The following is a 12,617-nucleotide window of genomic DNA, read 5'->3' as shown; positions in this document are numbered from 1 at the left end:
CGGGTTTCATGTTCTGTGTCGTCTAAACGCTCTCCTCACCGACACTTTCCCCATCTGTCAGCGCTCAATCTGTGGCTGCATGGGAGGCGCATACCATCATGAGGAGGGCTGCTCCTCTATTAATTAGGAAGGGGGAGGCAGGGGTAGTCATGGCGACCTCCCTTCACCTCCAGTGTACATCTTGACCTATGGCTTAATCAACGGGCGCCTCCCTTCGCTGGCTCTGGTATTCCCCTCATCACAGCTGAGGGGAGGAGGAGAAGGATGGTGAGAGGAGAACTTTCTGTACGTGCCTGCTTTCGGTCAATCAGCAGGAGTCTGCGGTTCTCGTTCCTGATGGTGAAATATGATCTGCTGCACCACTGCGTTCAACTGTGACATGTAGTGTAGTTATAGCAGTGAATTTCTGCAGCTTAAAAAGAGAGGATCAGTGTTTCTCTCGCTGCTGTGATTGTCATTCTGTTAGACCGCACTGTAATAATAGAAGGGTGAAAGTATATGTGACGATTGAGTGAATTAAAAGGATCATATATGTGTTAAAAAGACCTTTTTGAGCTTAAAATGGCCCCAGAAGATGTGAAAAGGCTGTTAGGTTTTCATATGAGCTCATAAATTGTTACCTTTTTGTTAGAATATAATCTATTGTCACACATACAATCATATACCCAGCCCACATGGGCTTGGGTGACACCAAATATTAAACGTAACCATGATCAGAGTGGAACATTTCTGAATCAGCCAACCTTAATGACCAGAGGAAACGTATGTTTAAAATGGCACAAATAGTTTTCTATTTTCCTGTTTTTGTCCATCTCTCAGGTGCTGCGAAGCTCTACGCCTACTGGATCGTGGTGAACTTTCGCGAGGCCTACAACATGTACGCCACCAATGGGATCCTCTTCAACCATGAAAGCCCAAGGAGAGGTGAGCATACTGCCCGGCACTCACTCTGCTGTGGTCGCCATCAAGCTCTTTAAAGTCAGTACAAAGTTGCGAGGTCCTAGTGTGGAAAACTAATGCTGGAATTAACTAAAGAGAAAAGGAAGACCAATGAAAATGTATTTTATACATCTATAGCCCTTTACAACACCCCACAGGTGAACAATATGCTTTACAAAAAATCAAATAGTATTAAAAACACACAGCACAAGACAAATTCAAGTTTTAAGTTTTCATTTACAGAGGTAACATGTATCTCAGCTGGGAAGTTATTCCAGAGATCACAATTAGATTATTTTTGCAAATCATTTAACCCTGATAGCTATTCTCAAAGATAAATACTAAAAAGTTTTCTAAATGTTTATGGATTGGAGTGCTGTTAGTGGTCGAACAACCAGAAAAGCACTTTACATGTCCATGTCTGTTTACTGTTTAACCATTTTTTATTTACGCAGAAGTGTAAAAATATTGCCCTGGTGTAAACATCTAACTACCCCTTTGGAAATCAGTTGTAAACCTTAAACTAGCCTCTGTGGCTTAGTAACATTGATCTCATCTTATATAATCTACTATTAAAGGAAATAATTCCTTACTGTGAGTGTTTTTTATCAGGCATCCTAGTAGAAAACAGTATCAGACCATACACCTCATTCTACACAAAGTTATGATGTGAAAAATTCTTGCCCTTTTTAAACCCACAATAAAGCAGTAAAACAGTTTATAAAGCATTGTTGAGTTGTGTTAAAGTATTCAATTTCATGCTCTATATAAAGTCATCGTCTCTCACCGGTGGAGCCAGTTTTCTCATAACTGTTTGACACACACTCACAGACATTCTGACACATATTGAGTGGGTTGTGGTCACATTTTTAATATGTGCTCTGAGCCCCGAGGGTCGCAAGCGCTGGTTTAACCCGATTTACTCGCCACCGCGACCCAAAATGAATACCACATGACTGCAGCCCCGGCGCTGTGCCCAGGTCAGCCGCTCAGGTGTTTATGATTTATCCCCTAATGAAGACCCCGGCCACGACCCCGGCCATGTCAGGGGTCAGCCAGTAAACCCTAATGGGTTAGCACAGATAGATAGGTGTGGGAACTGGTGTGGTTTACAGCCAATTCAGCACAGACGGTGTGGTCGCCATCAAGGTCTTGTAATGGAGAATTAGGCGACACAGTTGGACTGGGAATGGTGTGTGAGCGAGTAGAACATACTGGTAGACAGGAGTGGTGCAAAGACACTCAGAAGTGCTCTTCAAACTCAGACTTTTTAGATTTTTACCTTGCTTCAGTCTGCACACAGTATCACATAATTAGGTTTTTTTGAATGTTGATGAACTGCTACTTTTGGCAGAACTTAAGATTTTCTTTTCTTTTTTTTGCATTTTTCTATATTAATGACTGTTAATATCAGGTTCATTTCCCTGTCCTTATGAATCTTTTTAATGTTGGCATCTCAGCAGCATACCACACATGACTGCAGCTATTACACGCTACAGTTTTGAAATCCTAATTAATAGCCGAGTCTTGATAGTTAATTGGATTTTTTTTTTTAAGTTTGTCCTAACAACACATAGCAATTCTTCTTCTAGTCTTAGAGATGTTGACTTTTTAATTATTTAATCGAATGCTGCGCTGCTACACCAGTGCGCTGTAGCGACAGCCATTCCACCTTGCCTCATTAATATGTTTAAAATTATCTTTTTTTTCCTGTCCTGTTTTTGTTCTTTTGACTGTATTCATCAGCAGTATGTTACATAATCATACCCAAATAAGATCACTCGCCCTTTGAAAAGGTTTCACTCGATATTCCATAATCATAGCAGGTATAGCTGAGTATGTGGAGGCTTATTGTCAAAAAGGTCGAATATTGCAACCAGCATCCTTGATTGCAGGAGTAAGGGAAGATATTTGCAGCAAGCTGCAGAAAAATGTTCAAATGTGGGCATACAAAACTTAATTTTTTTACATTAGACAGTGAAACTCAATTGGTGCATTTGTGATTGCATGGATAATGGTGTGCAAATTTTCAAAAAAAAGAAAAATGGTCTGCAAATTTGCTTGGGTGGCTATAGATTATATATACCTGGGTGGCCGCCAAAGTGTGAGAGAGAAATGTGTATACATTAGGAAATATGGAGGAGTGCATGTACAAAATGACTCTCCAAAGTTAATGTGACAGCATTTACACTTTTCAGGAGTTCATGTTTAGTTATTTTTTTATAGGTAACCTGGTTAAGGTTAACAATTAAAAGATTCTCTTGAAAAGCTATTTAGGAAAAAGCTATTTTGAAGTTTATACTTGCTACGGATACTTTACTTCCTGTTTAGATGTAAAACTGACAACAAAATCATATTTTTGCCAAAACTTAACATCCATTTAATTATTTCAGTGATACAACCCTAAGGAAATTGCTCTTCACAAGTTTTTCTTACCAAAAAACCATTGCGTAAACTGTTTTTTTAAAGTGTTTTATCATTATTTTACTTAATATTTGCAAATCTAATTCTGGCAACCTATTCGCAGACAAAGTCTTGCGCCCCCCCTGAGATTTTTGCCCCCCCCCCCCCCCAGGTGGTACCACACCTCAGGTTGGGAACCACGGCTTTAGTATATACAAGTCCATGTGCTTTATAATTGTAAGAATGCTGACTACACCTGATCAAAGTATAATATATGCAAGGCTGTGGGTAGATTTACATGCAGTAGATAAGATAATTAACTAGTGCAACTATGCATATGAAGTGAAGCATTTACCACTGTGAGCTTTCTTACAGACAAAAGGGTCCGTTGTTCCTCTCACATGAATTTTGTCTCATCCCTTGAGCTGTCTGTAAGTTTTTTGAGTGAAATGATATGTTAAGGAGCAGTAGTGGACTTATTTTACATCACTATAAGAGCAGTGAGATGCTAAACTGAGTCATATCCAGCTGCTGCCCTGCTATGGCAGCCTAATGTGGCTTAGTGTGTGTTTATGTTGATCAAAAACCTGATATATTTATTTCAGATCTGTAGGTCATTGCAGTTAACCAGTTAATACTGACAGCAATACATACAACCAAACTACAATCAACAAGACAAGATACATTTCAATAAAGATACATGAAATATCGAATTAAACTGGCAACTTTATTGTCAGTATTGCCCTCTGTTATGAGTATCTCAGGCAGCCAGATGCGCCTGCTTTCAAATTAAGCTCTACTATGACAATTATGAAAATATTTAATGGGATGCATTATTACTAGAGGACATTATTTCAAACCAAAATGCCAAATACTGTTGAATTTCTGCCTCTTAAATTAGGAAAAATGCTGCCATTGTTAACTGACTGTTAGATGGTTTTGAACAGTTACAGTTTGACTTATTTATGGTCAGATTTTTCTTATGCAGCTTTTTTGTCCTGGATTTTTTGTAACTGTGAAGTCACACGCTTTAGTCCTCATGTTAACACATGACCTAATAAGGGCAAAACTCGCTGCCCGTTCGATAAACCCGGCCTCAGGGTTTGGTCGTTGGTCAGCTCTTTTTCATCTCCCTCTCTAACTCTCTGCGTCTATCGTTCCATCCTTACCACACACAGTCTTTTCTTCATCTCATTTCTCCCCAGTCAGCATTTCTCCATCAGGCTGCTGGGTTCTCTCCTGCCACTTCTATTCTCAGAGTTACGGCTGTTGTTGCTCATAAAGCAGGAACGCTGCGCTGTGATGTGGCCAGATGTCCCTCGGACGCCTTGCACAACCCAGTGTGGTGCTTGTGTTGGCTGGACCGGTCAGTGTTTACCCAGGCCCCCAGGGCCCACCGCGACCCTGCCGCTGCTGCTCTGACGGGGGTGTTTGGCTTTGCACTCCATCACCCACCAGCTTTGGAGGGGAGGATAGGGTGCTGTGAGCCACAAAAAGCAACTCCTTGGCATATTTTTATTGTTGGAGGATAATGTACGTCCAGGTTCATGGTGTGAGACACTGCTTGGAGAAATCAAGGGGGAGTAAGACCTCCAACTACTTTATATTATCAATTAGTCCTGGGTTTAATTTGAGTGTAAATTTATTGATCTTTTGTCTGATACAAGTCCATACCCCTTCCTTCCTTCAAAATAAAAGCCCATTATAGACTTTTTGCTGCATATTTCTTTTTTTACCGGGCACGCATCTGCACCCCTCTGAAAATTGTTTCTTGACACGCTTTTGGGCCCAGACCCACTAGTTTTGAACGAAGGCACTCATGAAACACATTGGATTTTTTATATTATTTTATTTTAACTCAGAATTTCTATGTGTATTCCTAATTTTGCTCATCTTTATAACATTCTTAAAAATTCTCTTTATTTAATTTATCAGTGCCTTAAGATAAATTTGCATTTGCAGAGTCAGATGGATATTTTTGATAGTCACCTGCACCTGAATTTTCTTTTATAATATTCATCCTCTCTTCAAGCATAGCTACTTTTTAACTCCAAAAACACGTTCCTAGGAGAGGTAATGTCCTAAATAGGCACAAAGAAATTCTTATTATCTAGAAGTGAGTAAAACAAAGTGTCACCAGTTTATCCAACACCAGTTTAGCCATGACACCACCACTTCATATGTCATCATTTTGACATTATTGTGAATAATTAAATCAGAAATGAAGAAAATGAGTGGGATTTTCAGTTTATAAAACACTGTTAAGCTTTATAATAATAAAAAAATAAAATAAATGGTCATCAGCATGGATGCCAGGAGGGTTTTCACTCCTACCACATTCTCGGTCACACCCTGATCATCTCTGGACCCTGTCCCGTCTTTTTTGGCACAGGTAGATAAAGCTTATTCATCACCTGTATGCAGCTCTTTCTGTCCTGTGCGTGCTGCTTGTTTTTCTGGGTAATTGATCATCTAATGAGGGAGGAAATCCATGAAGTCAGTTTCTGTGGCCACCATTTGACATCACCCTGAGGTCCAACATGCAGGAAAAGCTGTGATGTCATTATCTCAGGGCGCCAGCTCCGCTGAGTTTCTGTTTGAGTAACAAATGGATGTTTGGCTTTATGAAGAAGTTTTCCCGTTATGAATTAACTCACCGAGACTTCCTCTAAAATTGTCTGCCAGGGTGACCCACTGACGGCCAATCATGTCTCCAGCAGAATGTGGCGTGGCGTTATGTGTCACCAAAGAATGGTCTGGAGGTTTCTGGGAAAGGAAAAGTGAAGACCAACATGCTGAAACTGACTGTCCCTTTGTGGGATCCAAAAAGGAGCTCTGTCTCTCGGAGCGCCCAGGATGACTTAATCCCGGCAGGAATGCACTCCTGGGTTCTCTTACAGTTCTCGTAAACACCTTGCGCCTCCACCAATAAACATTCGCTCTGCGTTGTTCTGAAGGGAAAGGTCGTAGTCGGACAAATCTGGCAGGGGAAATATCCCGGTGGAGATCCAGCGTGAAGCAAAGCAAACAGAAGCTCGCATCTGCCGGCCGGTTCACACCGCGGCTACCTCCGTACTGGTTAGCTTAGTTGTTAGCCATAACAAACAGGCCTCACACTGACTCTGAAGATGGGATTAGCGTTAGCAGGGGTGCTAAATAGACTCCATATTGCTCAGATATATGAGACAGAGCAGATTCTTGGCAAAAATGATCAAATGTGAACCTGTGCAAATAACCAGCTCATGTATTTATTTGGTCATCAAATTCAACAAACACACAGCACCTCAAAGCACCCAAAAATCTCATTTTGAAAATAAAAGACAAAACCCAAGTTTAATTCATAGTTATTAGCAGCATGTTGATCTAAGGCTCTGCAGTAAATCAGAGCAGAAGTATGTTTAGCATGTGTATGCACTGTTGCCACCGCTGACCAGTTCCAGTCGTAGGCTAATCCTTGGGTTTATTTGGGGAAGTCCCATCCATCTCTCCACCCTGAGAGCTCTGTGGTTCACGCTTGGCAGTATAGAATAATATACTGTTATGTTAGGAGAGACCAGCTAGCGTTGGGGAAGTTAGAATAGCAGTGCCAAAGTCAATGCTGCCCCCTCAAACACTCACACATACAGCTGCTGAGCCTCCACATGCCTTGGCTTCATCTTTCTGCTTTCGTTGAGGTTGAGCCCAAAAGGTCAGATCGTATGATAGATTAGTAAGAGGATATGTTTTCCATTTATTTGAGAGGTTATTTTCAAAGGAAATTCTCAGATAGGAATGACTCGGTCAAGGGGGGTCAAGGGGATTTGGCAGTATTTCGTAAGATGTTTCAAGACAAAGAAAGCACATTTTGTTTTTTGAGCTTTTGTTTCATCAGGGTGTTGATAGGGCTGGGAAATACAGTATATGGAGTTATTCAATTCAGTTTATTGTCATTTAAAATACAAAGCACAACTCTGGTAGTATGTAGAATTCTGGTACTGTGACCACCATTTCTTATTTCTCAGCAGCAAAGATCAAGATATTAATCATCCCTCTCCATCGTCTACAAAATACCAAGATCTGGTTTTCCATCCATGGTGCCCAGCCCTAGGTGTTGATAAGAAAAGGTTGAGTGAGAACAGTCTAAACATCAGCTGAACTGTGGCCAGGTGACAATCAGTGTCTGACGCCTCATCACAGAGCTGATGACAGAGTCCCCTCTTCCCTCCACATCTTCCACCCTCCCGAATCACGTGGCCATAAAGGTGGTTCCCCCGCCTCAGCCTACCTTCCCCTCACGCTTGTTCGGTGACGTTTCGGTTCCTACAATACCTTCCCTCATTCCCAGTGCTGCCCGCAAATATGTGTTTGTTGTCTTGTGTCACCATGGTATCCAAGAATCCCGTTGACAGAGTGCTCACTTTGAGCGGCGGTAATTGAGGGCAGCCAGATGCCTTTCTCAATTTTTACACTGTTTTCCTGAAGCGCTGCAGGAGGACAGTGGAACTCCAAACTGTCACTCTGTGAAAATGAATAGAATCTGCCAGACACAATTACGTCCATGTTTTGATATTTGGGTTTAACTTTTGTCTCGTTTGTCTCGATGTGGAGGTGGTGCTGTCAACGTGGAGCTCAAGAAAAACATGTATCATCTACTCCCCTCTCTTTCTCCACACCCTCCATATCTTTCCCCACACCTTTGCACACTCCATCCAATCTGTTGCATCACACCCAGTTTTAAAAAAGTGACTTTCGAAGTCTTTGTCCTTACCCCACTCGCATCACATTTCTTTCTCTCTGCACCCTCCCCGTCAGTTGATTCAGCCCAGTTTGTCAGGTGTGAATAGATGCAGTGTGCAGAGATGAGCACATGACCTCTCTTGGATATAACGCAAATATTCCCCCTTCATCTAGGCTCCATGCATCAGTTAGAACGTGAATTGTGCAATAACGGTGATGGCAGACACTGACAGCTCTTTGGCCAACCTTTTGATCCAGAGAGGAGTCCTCCTGCCCGATCACTCAATATTTCTTCAAGTATTTTGTTCATAACTCAGCGCAGATAAAGATGATGGGTATGCATTCATTTTGATGTAAACAAGGCTACGGGGTTGATCTTAATCCTTAAACGTGTGGGAGTGGAGATAAAAATTAAGGGTTGCATTTTTCACTTTAAGTCTACCACAAAGCCGTTCACTCCCCTGGGCCATTGCTCAAAGACGGAGCGGGATTATGGGATTTGCAGTTCTGGTTGAATTCCAAAACAGGTGTGCAAACTCTGGGTCGAGGTAGCCTAAGAGTTTCTATTACAATCCTGGCACTTGAAATTTTCAGACCACAGCCAGTTCAGACAAGCTCAGAAGAGAAATGACTCAACTGTCAAATTTCTAAAACAGTCATTCTCAACTGGTGGGTCAGGACCCAAAAGAAGACTGGAGAGCTGTTTTTAGGTGTGTCATGAATAAGAGGTGTTAAAAATATTCCTCTTAAGGATGCACTGCGATGTTGACATGGGCTTTCTCCTTCTATTACCTCTGTAATAAAACAGATGAGGAAATCTAAAATATTAAACATTTTATTTCAAAATATGCAAAAGTGAGGATATCAGTTAGAAATCAGCTTCTTAGTGCTTAATTGCATTCTCGATTGGTGCACTGAGAGGAGTACTTGATCATATTTTGCCCAATAAAATAAATAGGTATGTGAGCAAAGCAGAGACAGCAGTAACTCCACAGCAGTGAAATGCATAGAAGAAGTTCATGCTCCCTTGAAATAAAGTATAGGCCTGCATAATTTATGTTAATTCCATACAGTGTTCTGTGACTTTCATTAGTTCGACAGGAGATTATGTTAGGGTGGTAAGGTACCGAAAGAAGCACCAGAATCCATGTTTTGATTAAGTGTTGGCACTGAAGCCAAGCAGGTACCAGATTATGGTACTCATCCCTACCACCATAAAGGGCACTTTATCAGCTTTTGCCCACTTTAAGGCACCATATTGGGAACTTTCTCAAATTTCACCAACTTTAGAGGGTACCATAGAGAGAACTCAAATTTTGCTCACTTGGCAGTCACCGTAGAGGGAACTTTGTCGTGTTTTGTCCACTTTGAGTACACCATGGGGGGAACTTTTTCAAATTTTACACAGTAAGAGGGGACCATAGAGGGAACTTTGTCCAATTTTGCCCACTTAGAATAGAACATAGCAAGTTCTTTTCTAAATTTTGGCCACTTAGAAGGCACAATAGGAGGACTTTGTAAGATTTTTCCCACTCAGAGAGCACCATAATGGGAACTTTGTTCAGTTTTGCCTTCTTGTACTGCACCTGAGATGTAACTTTGTCATGTTTTGCCCATTTAGAGGGGACTGTGGAACATTGGTTCCTAACCTGGGGTCTGGGACCCCCGGGGGGGGGGCTTTGTCTGCTTTGAGGCTGCCAAAATTACATTTGCAAATATTGACCATAACCATGATAAAGTGGTTATTAAGTAGTTTATACTGGCCTTTTGATAAGAAAAGCATGCATAGGTCTTTCTTAGGGTTTCATCAGTGAAACAATTAAAATCTATGTTGATTTTTGTTGGCGATGTGTCATTTTTACTTTTCTCTTGGGTCCTCGGGGGACGCCACTTTACTTAGGTATGTGTAGGGAGGGCTCCAAGGAAAAGGGTTGGGAAACACTGCCATAGAGGGAACTTTGTCCAATTTTGTCCACCTAGAGGGCACCAAAGAGGTTGCTTTGTGAAATTTTACCCACTTAGAATGGACCATAGGTTTTTCCAAATTTTGGCCACTTTCAAGACACAATAGGTGGACTGTTAGACTTTGCCCACTTAGAGGGCACCATGGTGGGAACCTTGTCCAATTTTGCCCACTTTTACTGCACCTTGGAGAGCAATTTGTCAAATTTTGCCCACCTAGAGGGGACTTCAGCTGGAACTTTGTTAAATAGTGCTCTTTTGTAGGTCATCATGGATGGATCTTTGAAATTTTTCCCCTTTAACGGGCACCATAGTGGACACTTTGGAATTTTGTCCTCTAACAGGGTGCCAAAGAGGCACTTTGAAAAAAAAATAGGATTTGTCCACTTGAAGGGCACTGTCAGATATTGCCCTCTACAGAGAACCCTAAAGGTTACTTTGTCAAATTTTGCCCACTTAGACAACACCAAAGAGGCAGTTTGTTAAACTGTTATGGCACTTTCTAGACAACTGTTGTGCTTGGAGGGTGCTTTGGAGGGCATTTTATCATGTTTATGTCATGATTTTGTTTATATTCCATAGGAGCATCCAAGAGGGCACTTAAGCAGAGTATTTTTTTCAAACATTAGGGCACTAGGAGGGATGACGCCAACTCCCCAGTCCACCAGTGCTGTTTGTATTCACCTTGTGTTTTATTTTTGGACTATTTGCTCAGTAAAGCCATGTGGGTCAGCAAGTCACTGCACTTTTTTATTCAAAGATGGAAGAAGTCGGTAACATCCTGCACGTATCCCTGGAACAGATTTACATAGTGATGAAAAACACACTCCAGGTTGAAAGTTGTAAGAGGAAACTTGGCTAAAGTAGAAGGTTGATCTTCTACCTTTGCAGATGTAACATTAAGATCAACTTGATAGATGTCCGACATGATTCAAAGCCTGAGTTTACTCTGCTTTTCAGATTTTCCAGAGTTAATTCGCCATTCGGCTGAGCCACGACCACACAACTCGACTACAGACAAAAGAGCCTTTTGGATAAATCACACTGTGGTTAAATTTGAAGATATTAAACACACATAAATACGCTCACAGGCTTTAATGTGAAGGAGTGTTTGTCAGATATTTTGAGGTCTGATTGTGTAAGGGTTGGGCTGTCACACTGGATGAAAATAAGATTCATAAGTCACCTTTCTTTAGCAGCATGCTTTAACTTCAGAATCGGTTGAGTAACCAAAGCAGGTGATGCCAAAACCCCCTCAAACCCACAGTCCCCTCCCTGCCTCCCCCACAAACGAGCCCCCAGCTGACAGCTCCCGTCCCCATCCTGTCTGGACCCACATGGCCTGGCTCTGGATGGGAGACATCTCCGCACATTTCTCCTCCTCCTGCTTTTTTTTTTTCTCTTCTCGTACTCGAGTGCAGCTGTGCCAACGAAGCCCGTGTGTTACGTCTTTCCTGTTTCTCCTCTGGGCCAAAAAATGAAAAAGGAGTGACGGAAAAAAAAAAGAAAGAAACGGTTAAGTGAGAATGGAGAGAGAGAGAAAGAGATTGAGTGTCCATTTCTGGCACGGGTTTTGCTGTCTGCTCAGTTTTCACGGCCCGTGGTTTTATTAGACTTTCCGCCGGGCAGCGGGTGAGGTTAAACGGCCACCACTGCCCTGTTTGGGCTCTAAAACTCCTGTTAGTCTCCCCCTTGGCTCCCCTCGCCTGCCTCCACCCCCTCCTTCTGGCTGTCCTGCGGTGCCGCTGCCAGTAAAGGAAACACATTAACACCCGGGCCAGTAACAGAGCAGGCTTTGTGCAGAGGCAGGCGGGCTGGTCCATTAGGCCCATGCTCTGGTCCACACCGCACCAATTAGAGCGGGTAGGGAGCAGAGCCACTCCAAATAGAGGTGTGAGCTTTACAAGGAGACTACAGGTGTGCTTGGGGGAAAATAATGGACTTTATTACTGATTGGGTGTACTGTGCTACACCGTATCCCTCTGCCACCTTTTTATGAGCCAGCTCATGCTCTGCAGAGCTTTGACAACCTGTGTTTAACCTGCAGACTTGACTTTCTAATATATGAGATCAACCTGCCTTCCTATTTGCTGTAGCACTGATGTGAGCTCTGTGTTAACCTGTGTTACTGTAATAAAATATAGAGTTTCATCTAATGATAAACGTACAATTAGCATGCAATCTATTGATTATAATAAGAGAAACAATTTGAGGCGGTAGCTGCTGTTGCTTAGAGATCGACTTTTCCTGCAGGATTTTCCTTTGTGTTTTTTGGCCTTTATTGAAAACAACCAGAAGAAAAACCTTCTTCTGAAACGATCTGTGATCACCCAAACTTTCTCTTTCCGTGCAAAAATTTCTAAAGCAAGACAAAAGTGATCCAAAACCAAATCTATTATCATCCTATTACAGTGCATTGAATGGTGAAAATTCTTGCCAAAAAGGCTAACCAAGCTTAAAAAACCAAGCTTTTACAATTTTCTTTGTTGAAACACAGATCTTAAAATCACTGTGGTGTCTTTAAGGGGTTGTTTTCCTCTTTCTGAAGTTCCCCAGAAGCCTCAGAAAACATTACCCTGAACTGTTTCTGGCTGAGC

The 12,617-nt window shown here is 41.9% G+C and overlaps 1 protein-coding gene across 1 annotated transcript in view; it reads left to right on the top strand.

Moving 5' to 3' along the window:
- Window positions 1-12,617, top strand: part of gmds (GDP-mannose 4,6-dehydratase) — a 263,448-nt gene that overhangs the window by 81,950 nt on the left and 168,881 nt on the right. The window contains exon 6 of the mRNA XM_041791584.1: window positions 820-924. Within this exon, the coding sequence (XP_041647518.1) occupies window positions 820-924 (105 nt within the window). The remainder of the gene's footprint in view (window positions 1-819; window positions 925-12,617) is intronic.

This window comes from Cheilinus undulatus, linkage group 7, assembly GCF_018320785.1.
Source record: "Cheilinus undulatus linkage group 7, ASM1832078v1, whole genome shotgun sequence".
In the NCBI taxonomy this organism is placed as follows: Eukaryota; Metazoa; Chordata; class Actinopteri; order Labriformes; family Labridae; genus Cheilinus; species Cheilinus undulatus.
The sequence above is the reverse complement of the archived record's forward strand: the minus strand, read 5'-3'. Positions and strand labels throughout refer to the sequence as shown.